This window comes from Nerophis lumbriciformis, linkage group LG14, assembly GCF_033978685.3.
Source record: "Nerophis lumbriciformis linkage group LG14, RoL_Nlum_v2.1, whole genome shotgun sequence".
Lineage (NCBI taxonomy): Eukaryota > Metazoa > Chordata > Actinopteri > Syngnathiformes > Syngnathidae > Nerophis > Nerophis lumbriciformis.
Genome location: NC_084561.2, coordinates 1,472,501 through 1,490,000, shown reverse-complemented (window position 1 = coordinate 1,490,000; position 17,500 = coordinate 1,472,501). Strand labels below are relative to the sequence as shown.

At 43.7% G+C, this 17,500-nt stretch overlaps 1 protein-coding gene across 4 annotated transcripts in view; it reads right to left on the bottom strand.

The window, feature by feature from the left end:
* tle2a (TLE family member 2, transcriptional corepressor a) overlaps positions 1–17,500 on the bottom strand; it is a 168,429-nt gene that overhangs the window by 51,553 nt on the left and 99,376 nt on the right. For all 4 annotated transcript variants that reach the window (XM_061976257.2, XM_072914588.1, XM_072914589.1 and 1 more), the window contains one exon: positions 11,566–11,629. In XM_061976257.2, the coding sequence (XP_061832241.1) occupies positions 11,566–11,629 (64 nt within the window). The remainder of the gene's footprint in view (positions 1–11,565; positions 11,630–17,500) is intronic.

Sequence of the window (17,500 nt, the reverse complement as noted above, 5' to 3'; positions counted from 1 at the left end):
TTAGTAGATTGTACAGTACAGTACATATTTATTAGTAGATTGCACAGTACAGTACATATTTATTAGTAGATTGTACAGTACAGTACATATTTATTAGTAGATTGCACAGTACAGTACATATTCCCTACAATTGACCACTAAATGGTAACACCCCAATAGGTTTTTCAACTTGTTTAAGTCCACGTTAATCAACATTAAACTGCCTCAAGTTGTTGCTCAGATGAAATAAAATGACAAAACTTTTCTTCTACCGTATTTTCCGCACTATTAGCCGCACCTAAAAACCACAAATTTTCTCAAAAGCTGACAGTGCGGCTTTTAACCCGGTGCGCTTTATATATGGATAAATATTAAGATTCATTTTCATAAAGTTTCGATCTCGCAACTACGGTAAACAGCCGCCATCTTTTTTCCCGGTAGAACAGGAAGCGCTTCTTCTTCTACGCAAGCAACCGCCAAGGTAAGCACCCGCCCCCATAGAACAGGAAGCGCTTCTTCTTCTACTGTAAGCAACCACCCGCCCGCGTAGAAGAAGAAAAAGCGCGCGGATATCACCGTACGTTTCATTTCCTTTGTGTGTTTACATCTGTAAAGACCACAAAATGGCTCCTACAAAGCGACAAGGATCCGGTTCATGAAAAGACGCAATCTCTCCATCCGCACACGGATTACTATTTCACAGCAACTGATATTCCTGTGAACCGCACTGTGGATACAACGGGAGCACGTACGGTGAATATTCGCACCACAGGGAATGAGAAGTCATCCTTCACTGTGGTTCTAGCTTGCCATGCTAATGGCCAGAAACTTCCACCCATGGTGATATTCAAAAGGAAGACCTTGCCAAAAGAGACCTTTCCAGCCGGCGTCATCATAAAAGCTAACTCGAAGGGATGGATGAAGAAAAGATGAGCGAGTGGTTAAGGGAAGTTTTCGCGAAGAGGCCGGGTGGCTTTTTTCACGCAGCTCCGTCCATGTTGATATACGACTCCATGCGCGCCCACATCACGCTGGTTTTTAATATATTATTAAAGTTTGACTGACCTATCTGACTGTTTTTTTGACATTCCTTTAGCGCAGTTAGATGCGGCTTACAACACGGGGCGGCTTATAGGTGGACAAAGTTTTGAAATATGCCGTTCATTGAAGGCGCGGCTTATAACCCAGGGCGCCTTATGGTGCGGAAAATACGGTACATATAAGACGTGCAACATTAAACAGTTTCAAGTCAACTCAGCCTCAGATGAACTTTTCAGCCTGACTAAGTTGTCAGTAAGAGGATATATGGACTCATTGTTCTTCCACCTTAGAAGTTTGTCAAAATCTAGTTTTTAATGCAATATGGACTTAAATCTGCTGCTATTATTGCTTTAGCCCTGCCTGACTCGCCGAGGAGAGGCTGCTTGAATGACGCTTCAAATGTGTTAGCATGTTTGAGGTGTTGTCAGAAGCAGCTGCTGAACAAACATTGTTGTGTCACGCAGACAAAGTCTTCCCAAACGGGAGATCTTAACGAGGCAGGAGGGTCTTCCAGCTCTGGATTTTACATGTTGTCCTAGCTCGTTAGCTGCTAGCATGTGGTGTGTTGTGCCTCGGTGTGCATTGTTTACACAACGTACTTAATATGTTTACACAACGTGAAACGGTTCAATACAAATCCACGTAGCGTTACAGTCCTAGACCACATGCATGTTGAAGGAAAAGATCTGTATAGAGATGGAACAAGTCCAGTCATGAAGGAGTCACTATTCTGCTCTAATCACCTCTACTTTTAAGAGGTCTCTCTCTCTCATCACATCACATCACATTCTTGTTCTTCTCTTCCTCCTCACATTCATCTCCTTCTCTTCCTCCTCACATTCATCTTCTCCTCTTAAAAGTTAAAGTTAAAGTACCAATGAGCCTCCTCATATTCATCTTCTTCTCTTCCTCATATTCATCTTCTTCTCTTCCTCCTCACATTCATCTTCTTCTCTTCCTCCTCACATTCATGTTCTTCTCTTCCTCCTCACATTCATGTTCTTCTCTTCCTCCTCATATTCATCTTCTTCTCTTCCTCCTCACATTCTTGTTCTTCTCTTCCTCCTCACATTCATGTTCTTCTCTTCCTCCTCACGTTCATCTTCTTCTCTTCCTCCTCACGTTCATGTTCTTCTCTTCCTCCTCACATTTATCTTCTTCTCTTCCTCCTCACGTTCATGTTCTTCTCTTCCTCCTCACATTCATGTTCTTCTCTTCCTCCTCACATTCATCTTCTTCTCTTCCTCCTCACATTCATCTTCTTCTCTTCCTCCTCACGTTCATGTTTTTCTCTTCCTCCTCACATTCATGTTCTTCTCTTCCTTCTCATATTCATCTTCTTCTCTTCCTCCTCAGATTCATCTTCTTCTCTTCCTCCTCACATTCATCTTCTTCTCTTCCTCCTCACGTTCATCTTCTTCTCTTCCTCCTCACGTTCATGTTCTTCTCTTCCTCCTCACATTCATCTTCTTCTCTCTCTCATCACATCACATTCTTGTTCTTCTCTTCCTCCTCACATTCATGTTCTTCTCTTCCTCCTCACATTCATGTTCTTCTCTTCCTCCTCATATTCATCTTCTTCTCTTCCTACTCAGATTCATCTTCTTCTCTTCCTCCTCACGTTCATCTTCTTCTCTTCCTCCTCACGCTCATGTTCTTCTCTTCCTCCTCACATTCATGTTCTTCTCTTCCTCCTCATATTCATCTTCTTCTCTTCCTCCTCAGATTCATCTTCTCTTCCTCCTCACGTTCATCTTCTTCTCTTCCTCCTCACATTCATCTTCTTCTCTTCCTCCTCATATTCATCTTCTTCTCTTCCTCCTCACATTCTTGTTCTTCTCTTCCTCCTCACATTCATGTTCTTCTCTTCCTCCTCACGTTCATCTTCTTCTCTTCCTCCTCACATTCATCTTCCTCTCTTCCTCCTCACATTCATGTTCTTCTCTTCCTCCTCATATTCATCTTCTTCTCTTCCTCCTCACATTCATGTTCTTCTCTTCCTCCTCACATTCATGTTCTTCTCTTCCTCCTCATATTCATCTTCTTCTCTTCCTCCTCACATTCTTGTTCTTCTCTTCCTCCTCACATTCATGTTCTTCTCTTCCTCCTCACATTCATGTTCTTCTCTTCCTCCTCACGTTCATGTTTTTCTCTTCCTCCTCACATTCATGTTCTTCTCTTCCTCCTCATATTCATCTTCTTCTCTTCCTCCTCACATTCATCTTCTTCTCTTCCTCATATTCATCTTCTTCTCTTCCTCCTCACGTTCATCTTCTTCTCTTCCTCCTCACATTCATCTTCTTCTCTTCCTCCTCACATTCATCTTCTTCTCTTCCTCACGTTCATGTTTTTCTCTTCCTCCTCACATTCATGTTCTTCTCTTCCTCCTCATATTCATCTTCTTCTCTTCCTCCTCAGATTCATCTTCTTCTCTTCCTCCTCACATTCATCTTCTTCTCTTCCTCCTCACGTTCCGTTTCTTCTCTTCCCCCTCACATTCATCTTCTTCTCTTCCTCCTCACATTCATGTTCTTCTCTTCCTCCTCACATTAAACCATCGTCCTGCTCTTTGCTTTCACTTTCTCTCCCTCTCTCTTTGTCTTTTTCTATTTCTTTCTCTCCTTCGCTCTTTCTAATTCCATTTTTCTTTTTTTTTTGCTTTCTCTTTCTTGTTATCTCTCCTCTTTTTTCTTTCTCTCCTCTGTTTTATCTCTTTCTCTTTTTTCTTTTTCTCATCTCTCCTTTTTTATTTCCCATTTCTTGCGTGTTTTCTCTGTCTCCCTCTCTCTATTTTCTATCTCTTGCTTTCTCTTTTTCCACCGTATTTCTCTTTCTCTCATTTTCTCTTTCTTTCGGGTTCTCTCTTTTTCTCTTTCTTTCTCATTGTTTCTTATCTTTTTTGCTTTCTCTCTATTTTTCTCTTTCTCACGTACCTTTTTTCTCTTTCTCTCTTTATTTCCTGCTTTCTCTCTCTTGTTCTCTTTCAGTTGCTCTCTCTCTCTCTCTCTCTCTCTCTCTCTCTCTCTCTCTCTCTCTCTCTCTCTCTCTCTCTCTCTCTCTCTCTCTCTCTCTCTCTCTCTCTCTCTCTCTCTCTCTCTCTCTCTCTCTCTCTCTCTCTCTCTCTCTCTCTCTCTCTCTCTCTCTCTCTCTCTCTCTCTCTCTCTCTCTCTCTCTCTCTCTCTCTCTCTCTCTCTCTCTCTCTCTCTCTCCCAAAGTGACAGGCTGACATTTGCTTTTCAGAGTGGAGATTGGCAAGTTGGAGCGCCGGAACATTCTGGCAGGATAGGAGGATGGTAGACGGGGCTGGGGTTGTCTCCCTGCAGACTTCTTTCTTGGCACACACACATCTAAGTGTGTGTGTGTGTGTGTGTGTGCGTCCATAAAAAAGATGCCTCTCCTGGCAGCTGGCAGCTCTGCTTGACAGTTGCTGTGCCAAGTTTCGACTGTTGCCTAGCAACACCCAAACTCCTCCAAATCATCCGGCAGAAAAGGAGACCTCGCTTGTGCTCTGCGCCAGCTTGCTAACCCCCCCACATTTTTTTTTAGCAAGAGCCAAAACTTCAACCCCTCCAGAAAATGCCCAGCCCGCTGCCAGGGATGCCACACAGCATTGGTGGGCATCTTGGCAGCGTGCCCTGGCTCTCAGCTGGTGGATCAATACGACACACCACAACAAGCTCACACCCAAAATGCTGCCTTTCATTTCTTGCACCATGACAGTTTGTACAGTTCTTTGGCCATTGATGACCGCATTTTGTAGGTAGAGTCCACTTGGTAGAGAAGATGTGCCGGAACAACTATAAGGCGCACTTAAAATCCTTTCATTTTCTCAAAATGCCAATAGAGCGCTAATTGCAAGGTATCCTAAATGCTAACACATACCTGCCAACTTTTGAAATCAGAAAAACCTAGTAGCCAGGGTCCAGGGGCCGCAGGCCCCGGTAGGTCCAGGACTAAGTCCTGGTGGGGGGTTCAGGGGCCCCGACGCAAAATGATTACCGTATTAGCATTCAGACAGGTTAAAATGTTGCTAAAACAATCACTTTTCTATCAGTCACAGTGACTTTTCTAAACAAATATATTACAGCAAAAATCATATGGGTTGATTGACATGTTTATTCTGTAAGCTAACTTCAATAGTTTGAAATTATTTTGACAGTTAATGCCAGTTATCCTGTCAACCTTTCACAAGACTTCAATTTGTTCATTGAAAGTATAAACACTTTTTACAGTAAACAAATGGTAAAACAGTACTAAACAATTCCATTAAAAAAAAAATTGGTGTCATTATTAACTTTCTGTCCAAGCTTGTATAATCTACTGCCTTGTTCAATTGTAAAAAATATTCTGTGCCTAAAATTCACATTTCTATCACAATTATCATACTGTAAACATGGTAAGCTAACTTCATTAAAATTAATAGTCCTGTCAATAGCATGGAATTACAATTCAAATGTCGTTTTTTTGGAAGCCTTTCAAAAGAATTCAAAAGATGAAAAATGAATGAAAATTAATTGAAGCCATCAGACACTTGAAAAGTGGCACATCACATCTCTAATGTAATCATTTGAACTTTTCAACAGAAATAGCACTGCAAAAATATTAAGGACATACTTCTGTATTTTGGTAGTTATGCTGTCAACATTTAACAAGATTTCTTCAACTTGGACTTGAAAGCATAAATAGTATAAACACTTTTAACAGTATAACAGTACTAAACAATTCCAATAGATAACATTGGTGTCATTACCTTTTTGTGGCTAAAATCCGAAAAACGTTGAAAGTTTTCCACTTGTATCGCTAGCAACGGCATTAGACTTGTGTTTTTTTGTCCCAACGTGGTCTTTTACATCGCTAATTCCTCCGTGTCCGATCGAAAAATCTTGTCTGCACAAGGTGCAATTCGCGTAGTTTCCACCCTTTTTGGAACGGATAATTATTCCCGGATAGGCTTTTGAATATTCTTCACGGAATGACTGCAGTTTTCTTTTCGGTTTAAGACTCGTTTGCGATTTTTCTCCGGCTGATTCCATGATCGTTCGCTCGTTTGGAAACAATGGCAACTGGTGCCTCGTGCTTGGCAGCGGTGCTATAAATAGCCTCGCGCATGGCATTCGGAATGGCTCGATAGGAAGTTACGGGAAGCAGTGTCGATTGTCATTGTTGTTACGCGATTTCGTGAATAAAACTTAAAAAAATATTTTTTTTTTAATTAATGAAAAACCGTATTTTTTATCACTGCAACCGTAACCCGGAATAGGTTGATGAAAACCGTACTAATTACGGGAAAACCGGAGTAGTTGGCAGGTATGCTAACATGATTATAATGTTGATTCATGTTTTTATTTTAAAAGTGCAAGGTAGAGTGAGTAGGGCGTCCATGCCACTGCTATGTTTAAACTTGTTGGATCAATATTAGTATGTCATAAATAATTGTGTGGGGAATACTGTGTAATTAGGGGTGTAACGATACACAAACATTTTGGTTTGGTACATACCTCGGTTTAGAGGTCACGGTTCGGTTCATTTTCGGTACAGTAAGAAAAACACAAAATGTATTTATTTATTTACCAAATTTGCAAAATCTTCCACCAAAAATATTTTTCTTAGTGTAATATTTGATGTGAAGTAATGGGAACCTTGGATAGGTCAATAATTCATAATAACATTGATTTTGATTCAATATTATGTTTTGAGCAATGACAGTTTGAAAGGAAAAAAAAACAGCTTTGTTTTATTAGTCAACATTGCAACTTTTTCTAAATTACATTTAACCTTTAAGCTTTTTTTATTTCACTTTTGTTATGTTTTTGTTTATTTTAATAGTATTTTTAGAATGTGCCGTGGGCCTTTAAAACATTAGCTGTGGGCCGCAAATGGCCTCCGGGGCACACTTTTGACACCCCTGCTATAGATAATAAAAAATGAAATGTGATAAATCTATGGATAAAAAGCAGAGCCTGGCGACGCATGCGCGTTTATCATAACTCTCTCTCTCTCTCTGTCTCTGCCCCTCCCTCACCAATGCTGCTGTTTGTTTTGTTTTCAACCTCTTCTTAACCCTGAACGTACATTGAAAATACACACAACTAGGGATGATGTTTGATAAGAAATTATCGAGTTCGAGCCCATTATCGAATCCTCTTGTCGAACCCATTCCTTATCGATTCTCTTATCGAATCCAGATAGGTTGTTGTGTATGGAAAAAAACCACAATATTTGGTTTAACAAAAGCTCTCTTTTATTTTATAAGAAAAAAAATTAAATATAAATAAATATTGACTGTTGTTACCACCCTAAAAAAATAAAATAAAATAAATAAATATAAACTGTTGTTAACCATGGTATGTTTTTTTTTTTTTGTCATAAAAAAGTCCAATCATGTGTGCTTACGGACTGTATCCCTGCAGACTGTATTGATATATATTGATATATAATGTAGGAACCACAATATTAATAACAGAAAGAAACAACCCTTTTGTGCGAATGAGTGGTTGGGGACCACTGGTGTAGGCTACAAGATAACGTTAACAGACACATACAAAAAGGCTAACGTTAACGTTACCGTTAGCCACTGACTAGGCTTACATAACGTTAGTCTAGCTAACATTACTGCCATCCTGGATTGACATACGAGGTTAACCTTATTTTAGCCAAAAGGCTACGAGTGAGCAGATATGGAAATTAACCGGCAACAGTTAACGTTAGTTATTCACCAGCACTATCACTGGAATTGGCGCTGCAGGTTGTAGAGGGGCGTGCTTCGTCGCTGCTACTCCACGATATCTTTCTCAAACCTTCAGGTTATGTGCAGCCTGAACATGTTTCAACATCCTTGTTGTACTTCCCCCCTTACATGAGAGCGAAGCCTGGCAATAATTGCAGATAGCAGTTTCCTCATCGTATTTTTTTGTAAAATGAAGCCATGCCTTTCCGGTCCATTGTTGTTGCTGCTTTCTGTATCTGCCGCCTAATGACTGAGCTACGTCATTGCCTGGGACGTGCCACAGGGCATTTCCTAGTAAAAAAAAAAAGGGATTCGTTCCCAGGGATTCGAATAAAGAACCAACTCTTTTTCTTTACTATAGTGGCCTCGATAAAAAGGGATTCGAGTCCATGGAATCGGTTCTTTTCTTATCGAACCACCGGGAGAATCGGTTTCGAACATCATCCCTACACGCAACCCTAACTCAAAATGCCGGACATTTGAGGCATTTAAGAAACTCCGCCCTGACAGCTCCGCAAAAGAGGACATGTCCGGTGAAAAGAGGACGTATGGTCAGTCTATCCTAGCCCGTTAGCTGCTAGCATGTTGTGTGTTGTGCCTCGGTGTGCATTGTTTACACAACGTACTTAATATGTCCGTGTGGAAACTCGTTCGGTACACCTCCGAACTGAACCGAAACCCCCGTACCGAAACGGTTCAATACAAATACACGTACCGTTACACCCCTATGTGTAACTTAAAAAAAAAAAAAAAAGTCTAAACCAACATTTCCAGGACGCCTCGGCAGTATCTGTGGGCAGAGGTGGGTAGTAACGCGCTACATTTACTCCGTTACATCTACTTGAGTAACTTTTGGGATAAATTGTACTTCTAAGAGTAGTTTTAATGCAACATACTTTTACTTTTACTTGAGTATATTTATAGAGAAGAAACGCTACTTTTACTCCGCTACTTTTATCTACATTCAGCTCGCTACTCGCTACTAATTTTTATCGATCTGTTAATGCACGCTTTGTTTGTTTTGGTCTGTCAGACAGACCTTCATAGTGCCTGCGTTTCAACAAATACAGTCACTGGTGACGTTCACTCCGTTCCACCAATCAGATGCAGTCACTGGTGACGTTGGACCAATCAAACAGAGCCAGTGGTCACATGACCTGACTTAAACAAGTTGAAAAACTTATTGGGGTGTTACCATTTAGTGGTCAATTGTACAGAATATGTACTGTACTGTGCAATCTAATCATAAAAGTTTCAATCAATCAATCAAAAGTGTGAAGGAAAAAAGACCCTTTTTTATTTCAACCGTACACCCCGTCAAAAGCCTAAAGACTGACTGCACAGTTCCTGTCTTCACAATAAAAGTGCCGCTACATCGCGCCTGCGCTTTCAAAATAAGAGTCTCCGAAAGCCAGCGCAAACAAGCTAGCAAGCTACGGAGTTTGCCGCCAATGTATTTCTTGTAAAGTGTATAAAAACGAATATGGAAGCTGGACAAATAAGATGCCAAAAACCAACCACTTTCATGTGGTATTAGACAGAAAAGATGAACTTTTTTTCTCCTGCATTTGAAAACGTGGACGTTATCATCACTAGTCTGATTACAATCAATGCAAGTCATCAGAATCAGGTAATACACCAACTTATATTCTTGTCTTCATGAAAGAAAGGAATCTATATGTGTTAAACATGCATGTATATTCATTAAAACACCTTTTTACATGTAAACAAAAACGGCAAAATAAATAAATATAAATTATATACTGTATATATATATGTGTATATATATATATATAAATGTGTGTGTGTATATATATATATATATATATATATATATATATATGTGTGTGTGTGTGTGTATATATATATATGTGTGTATGTATATATATATATATATATATATATATATATATATATATATATACACACATATATATATATATATATATATATATATATATATATATATATATATATATATATATATATATATATATATATATATATATATATGATATGTGTGTGTATGTTACTCATCAGTTACTCAGTACTTGAGTAGTTTTTTCACAACATACTTTTTACTTTTACTCAAGTAAATATTTGGGTGACTACTCCTTACTTTTACTTGAGTATTAAATCTCTAAAGTAACAGTACTCTTACTTGAGTACAATTTCTGGCTACTCTACCCACCTCTGTCTGTGGGTCACAAAGCTGTTGGAGACTTCTTCCTGCAGGAAATAATTCAGTAGTTCTTGGAGATTTAATGCCGATGCTCGGGAACATTCTTAATACCGTATTTTCCGCACTATAAGGCGCACCTAAAAACCACAATTTTTCTCAAAAGCTGACAGTGCGCCTTATAACCCGGTGCGCTTTATTACGATTCATTTTCATAAAGTTTCGGTCTCGCAACTTCGGTAAACAGCCGCCATCTTTTTTCCCGGTAGAACAGGAAGCGCTTCTTCTTCTACGCAAGCAACCGCCAAGGAAAGCACCCGCCCCCATAGAACAGGAAGCGCTTCACCCGCCCCCGGAAGAAGAAGAAAAAACGCGCGGATATCACCGTACGTTTCATTTCCTGTTTACATCTGTAAAGACCACAAAATGGCTCCTACTAAACGATCCGGGTCATAAAAAGACGCAATCTCTCCATCCGCACACGGATTACTACCGTATTTCACAGCAACTGAACCGCACTGTGGAACGGGAGCACGTACGGTGAATATTCGCTCCACAGGGAATGAGAAGTCATCCTTCACTGTGGTTCTAGCTTGCCATGCTAACTTCCACCCATGGTGATATTCAAAAGGAAGACCTTGCCAAAAGAGACCTTTCCAGCCGGCGTCATCATAAAAGCTAACTCGAAGGGATGGATGGATGAAGAAAAGATGAGCGAGTGGTTAAGGGAAGTTTACGCGAAGAGGCCGGGTGGCTTTTTTCACACAGCTCCGAAGGCGAACACACCTTCACTAAGACGGGCAGACAGCCTCGGACGACATACGCCAACATCTGCCAGTGGATCGTAAATGCTTGGGCAGATATTTCGGTCACAACTGTGGTCCGAGCTTTCCGGAAGGCAGGATTCACAGAACAACAGCGACACTGACTCCCGATGACTTCTACGAGACGGAACCGGCCATTTTGGATCCCACGCTAGCGCAACTTTTCAATTCGGACACCGAAGACGAAGAATTCGAAGGATTTACGAATGAAGAATAACTTCAGAAGGTGAGCGCTATGTTTATTTTGTGTGTTGTGACATTAACGTTCGAGCAACATTATGTTACTATTGCTCTACACCATTTTGAATTTTACTATGTTTGTGATTGCACATTTGTACATTTTGGGACAGAGTTGTTAGAACGCTGGTTTTCAATATATTATTAAAGTTTGACTGAACTATCTGACTGTTTTTTTGACATTCACTTTAGCGCAGCGTTTTTTTGACATTCACTTTAGCGCAGCGTAGGCGCGGCTTTTAGTCCGGGGCGGCTTATTGGTGGACAAAATTATGAAATATGTAATTCATAGAAGGTGCGGCTAATAATCCGGTGCGCCTTATAGTGCGGAAAATACGGTAATCTTTGAAAGTTGACTGCTTCATTTTGAAAATGACAACCCACACTTGTTATTTCCTGAAATACTGATCTAAAAGTGAAATGTGCAGGATGAAGCTAAGCAGCGTTTGAAGTGTTTCGCCCACAACTCAGACACAATAGCTACTGTCTTGTTTACCCTCTTGTGGATCACGTGTGTGTGTGTGTGTGTGTGTGTGTGTGTGTGTAGCAGCTGAGACACCAGCGTGTCAGTGGCTCACCATAACGTAGTGTCTCTGGATCTCCGTCTTCTCCGTGGCCAATTTCTCACATTCCAGCTTCAAACTGCAAGGACATAAGAAAGGAGAAGTTAATGACATCAAAACAGCGTTTGATGAGACACGTCCACACAAAGCTTCTCTCACTCCATCCATGAGGTCAAACCGAGTGCTGACAGAATGATCAACTATGAGCAAGAGTGGGACAGGCGACTCTTGGCATTCTCTCCATGAGCTTCAAGCACACCTGTGAGGTGACTACCTCTTGAAGCTCATGGAGAGAATGCCAAGAGTGTGCAAAGCAGTAATCAGAGCAAAGGGTGGCTGTTTTGAAGAAACTAGAATATGAGGTGGTAACTTGTCCAGGGTGTACCCCGCCTTCCGCCCGAATGCAGCTGAGATAGGCTCCAGCACCCTCCACGACCCCCGAACGGGATAAGTGGTTGAAATTGGATGGTCGTATAGAATATAAAACATGTTTTCAGTTATTTTTACATAACTCCACATGTGTTCATTCATAGTTTTGATGTGACAATCTACAATGTAAATAGTCATGGAAAGAAAGAAAACACATTGAATGAGAAGGTGTGTCTAAACTTTTGTCCTTTACTGTACATATACACATACACATATACATATAATACATATACACATACACACATACATATACATATAATACATATACACATACACACATATACATATACACATATTAACATACACATATACATATAATACATTTACATATGCACTAGAGATGCGCGGATAGGCAATTATTTCATCCGCAACCGCATCAGAAAGTCGTCAACCATCCGCCATCCACCCGATGTAACATTTGATCAGAACCGCATCCGCCCGCACCCGCCCGTTGTTATATATCTAATATAGACGATGCAAGGCATTAGTGAGGTTATAAAGCTTTTGCCTGTTAAAGAAAGGAGACTGATCCAATGCAGCACAGACATTCGCGTGCCACGCTGTCACGGCCCAGACGCACACCAGTGCGCAATCATATGGGAGCCGCGCTGAGCGCACCTCCAAGCGCGTCTCGCTGCCGGCGACGGCCGGGTATGGGCCCGACGCTCCAGCGCCATCCATTTTCAAGGCTAGTTGATTCGGCAGGTGGGTTGTTACACACTCCTTAGCGGGTTCCGACTTCCATGGCCACCGTCCTGCTGTCTATATCAACCAGGGTGAGCCCCACCCCTTTCGTGAGCGCACTGCGCGCGGAGTGACCCCTGTTACGCGCCCCCGGCAACAGGGGTGGCGGGCAGGTAAGCTGCGCGGGCGGAGCGCGCGGAGTGACCCCTGTTACGAGCCCCTGGCCACGGGGGTGGCGGGCAGGTAAGCTGCTTACCTGCTGCGCGTGACGCCGGCCGCGGCGAAGGCGGACGAGGCGGGGTGTCGGTGCGGTGGGCGCGGTGGTGACCCTGGACGTGCGTCGGGCCCTTCTCGCGGATCGCCTCAGCTACGGCTCCCGGTGGGGCCCTCTCGGGGGAAGGGGCCTCGGTCCCGGACCCCGGCGAGGCGTCCCTTCTCCGCTCCGTAAAAGTGTCCATCTCTTTTCTTTTTTCTTCTTCTGTTGTGGCATATGCTGCAGGTGCCTGCTCGTTTTTCGTATGTGGGTAACAACATTTAACTATGTATATATATTTACCAATTGGTTTAACTGCCACCCGCCTGAATCTATTTAAAAAATTTTTTTTTTTATTTCAACCGCCCGACCCGACCCGCGGATAAAATCTAATTTTTTTTAATTTCATCCGCCCGATCCGCGGATAATCCGCGGACTCCGCGGTTGTGCCCGCAAACCGCGCATCTCTAATATGCATGTATACTCACATATACACATACAAATATATACATACACATATAATACATATACACATACACATATCCATATAATACATATACACATACACATATCCATATAATACATATACACATACACACACATATACATAGAATACATATACACACATACACATATATTACATATAGATCTCACCACCTCATCGCAGGGTCATATATTCTATAGTGTAATATATTTGGCAGGGTTGTTAAAGGCGTCATGGACATCAGCGTGTTAGATGTATTTTTCAGCTGACACATGGCGGTATAGCTCATTTGGTATAGTGGCCGTGCCAGCAACTTGAGGGTTCCAGGTTCGATCCCCGCTTCCGCCATCCTAGTCCCTGCCGTTGTGTCCTTGGGCAAGACACTTTACCCACCTGCTCCCAGTGCCACCCACACTGCTTTAAATGTAACTTAGATATTGGCTTTCACTATGTAAAGTGCTAAAAAATCCTAGAACCCGTTGGTGGACACCAGCGGTGAGGGATGCCGTCAAGCTGAAGAAGGAGTCCTATCGGGCTCTTTTGGCTCATGGGACTCCTGAGGCAGCGGACAGGTACCGACATGCCAAGCGGTGTGCGGCTTCAGCAGTTGCGGAGGCAAAAACTCGGACATGGGAGGAGTTCGGGGAAGCCATGGAAAACGACTTCCGGACGGCTTCGAAGCGATTCTGGACCACCATCCGCCGCCTCAGGAAGGGGAAGCAGTGCACTATCAACACCGTGTATGGTGAGGATGGTGTTCTGCTGACCTCGACTGCGGATGTTGTGGATCGGTGGAGGGAATACTTCGAAGACCTCCTCAATCCCACCAGCACGTCTTCCTATGAGGAAGCAGTGCCTGGGGAGTCTGTGGTGGGCTCTCCTATTTCTGCGGCTGAGGTTGCTGAGGTAGTTAAAAAGCTCCTCGGTGGCAAGGCTTCGGGGGTGGATGAGACCCGCCCAGAGTTCCTTAAGGCTCTGGATGCTGTGGGGCTGTCTTGGTTGACAAGACTCTGCAACATCGCGTGGACATCGGGGGCGGTACCTCTGGATTGGCAGACCGGGGTGGTGGTTCCTCTCTGTAAGAAGGGGAACCGGAGGGTGTGTTCCAACTATCGTGGGATCACACTCCTCAGCCTTCCCGGTAAGGTTTATTCAGGTGTACTGGAGAGGAGGCTACGCCGGATAGTCCAACCTCGGATTCAGGAGGAACAGTGTGGTTTTGGTCCTGGTCGTGGAACTGTGGACCAGCTCTATACTCTGGGCAGGGTCCTTGAGGGTGCATGGGAGTTCGCCCAACCAGTCCACATGTGCTTTGTGGACTTGGAGAAGGCATTCGACCGTGTACCCCGGGAAGTCCTGTGGGGAGTGCTCAGAGAGTATGGGGTAACGGACTGTCTTATTGTGGCGGTCCGCTCCCTGTATGATCAGTGTCAGACCTTGGTCCGCATTGCCGGCAGTAAGTCGGACACGTTTCCAGTGAGGGTTGGACTCCGCCAAGGCTGCCCTTTGTCACCCATTCTGTTCATAACTTTTATGGACAGAATTTCTAGGCGCAGTCAAGGCGTTGAGGGGATCTGGTTTGGTGGCTGCAGGATTAGGTCTCTGCTATTTGCAGATGATGTGGTCCTGATGGCTTCATCTGGCCAAGATCTTCAGCTCTCACTGGATCGGTTCGCAGCCGAGTGTGAAGCGACTGGGATGAGAATCAGCACCTCCATGTCAGAGTCCATGGTTCTCGCCCGGAAAAGGGTGGAGTGCCATCTCCGGGTTGGGGAGGAGATCTTGCCCCAAGTGGAGGAGTTCAAGTACCTCGGAGTCTTGTTCACGAGTGAGGGAAGAGTGGATCGTGAGATCGACAGGCGGATCGGTGCGGCGTCTTCAGTAATGCGGACGCTGTATCGATCCGTTGTGGTGAAGAAGGAGCTGAGCCGGAAGGCAAAGCTCTCAATTTACCGGTCGGTCTGCGTTCCCATCCTCACCTATGGTCATGAGCTTTGGGTTATGACCAAAAGGACAAGATCACGGGTACAAGCGGCCCAAATGAGTTTCCTCCGCCGGGTGGCGGGGCTCTCCCTTAGAGATAGGGTGAGAAGCTCTGCCATCCGGGGGGAGCTCAAAGTAAAGCCGCTGCTCCTCCACATGGAGAGGAGCCAGATGAGGTGGTTCGGGCATCTGGTCAGGATACCACCCGAACGCCTCCCTAGGGAGGTGTTTAGGGCACGTCCGATTGGTAGGAGGCCACGGGGAAGACCCAGGACACGTTGGGAAGACTATGTCTCCCGGCTGGCCTGGGAACGCCTCGGGATCCCCCGGGAGGAGCTGGACGAAGTGGCTGGGGAGAGGGAAGTCTGGGCTTCCCTGCTTAGGCTGCTGCCCCCGCGACCCGACCTCGGATAAGCGGAAGAAGATGGATGGATGGATGTATATAATTCACTTCACTTCACAATGTACGCAACATGTAAACAAACCAATCATATATTACATATAGTCTATTATTTGTACACTATTGACTAGTGATGCACCGACCATGTGGCCATGGACAATAGACATTTGCTCAGCAACACGGGATGTTATTATGAAGTATCCACTCCCGAGTCATTTTCCTGCACTCACCAGTGACGTAGCTCGCCCAAAGATCAGGTTGCACGGTGTTTAGACTGAAGTCACATGTGAGAAGATCAGAAGCACTTTCCAGTGTTTGGACTGGCAAAATAACCCTCTGTGTCATTTTGAGGGCAAAACAAATCAAGAGTTGGTGTGCAGTGACCTGAGTGTCTGTGTCGCCACACTTTTGTACACTTGGATAATGCCTTTGGCTACATTTGGCAATGGACAAACACACACACACAATGTTTGTACAACAAGTGCACACACACACACACACACGTCACATGTAGCCTCCCTTCTTCCCCAGAGAGCCAGTATTTTGGGCCCATTTACGCTGATTTGTTTGCAGGAAGCAAATAGATTGATGGGGGGGGGGGTGCAGTGGTGTGTGTCTTGATAATGTGTGTGTGTTGCGGTGGAAGAAAATTAGAATATGATTAATACCCCAACATTAACACCCCCCTGCAGCAACAGGTAATAACATCCACGTCCACTCCCATTGTGTACACACACACACACACACACACACACACACACACACACAGTGGCATATAATTGAGTCATTTATCATTGCCAGCCCGGTGGAGGATAAGTGAGGGAGGGAAGCAGGATAGAGGAAGAGGTGGTGGTGATTGGAGTCCAAAGGTGGAGGATAGTAAGGATTAAACCCCCCACCACCAACATCTTACAGATTTTATTACAGTGCAACTACCTCTCAGCAGAACACACTCGCAGCTGGGCTCAGGTGTGTGTGTGTGTGTGTGTGATGACAAAAGTGAAATGGGGCCATGACCGGACATTCAAACGTCACATTTTGTCATTGTGCTCCTTCACAATATTTCTGGTAAAGGTACCGTATTTTCCGCACCATAAGGCGCCCTGGGTTATAAGCCGCGCCTTCAATGAACGGCATATTTCAAAACTTTGTCCACCTATAAGCCGCCCCGTGTTGTAAGCCGCATCTAACTGCGCTAAAGGGAATGTCAGAAAAACAGTCAGATAGGTCAGTCAAACTTTAATAATATATTAAAAACCAGCGTTCTAACAACTCTGTTCACTCCCAAAATGTACGCAAATGTGCAATCACAAACATAGTAAAATTCAAAATAGTGCAGAGCAATAGCAACATAATGTTGCTCGAACGTTAATGTCACAACACACAAAATAAACATAGCGCTCACTTTCTGAAGTTATTCTTCATTCGTAAATCCTCTGTCTTCGGTGTCCGAAGTGAAAAGTTGGGCAAATGTGAGATCCAAAATGGCCGGTTCCGTCTCGTCGAAGTCATCGGAGTCAGTGTCACTGTTGTCCAGCAGTTCTGTGAATCCTGCCTTCCGGAAAGCTCGGACCACAGTTGTGACCGAAATATCCGCCCAGGCATTTACGATCCACTGGCAGATGTTGGCGTCGTCTGGCGCTGTCTCCCTGTCTTAGTGAAGGTGTGTTCGCCTTCTGTCATCCATTGTTCCCACGCAGTTAGCAGTCTAGCTTCG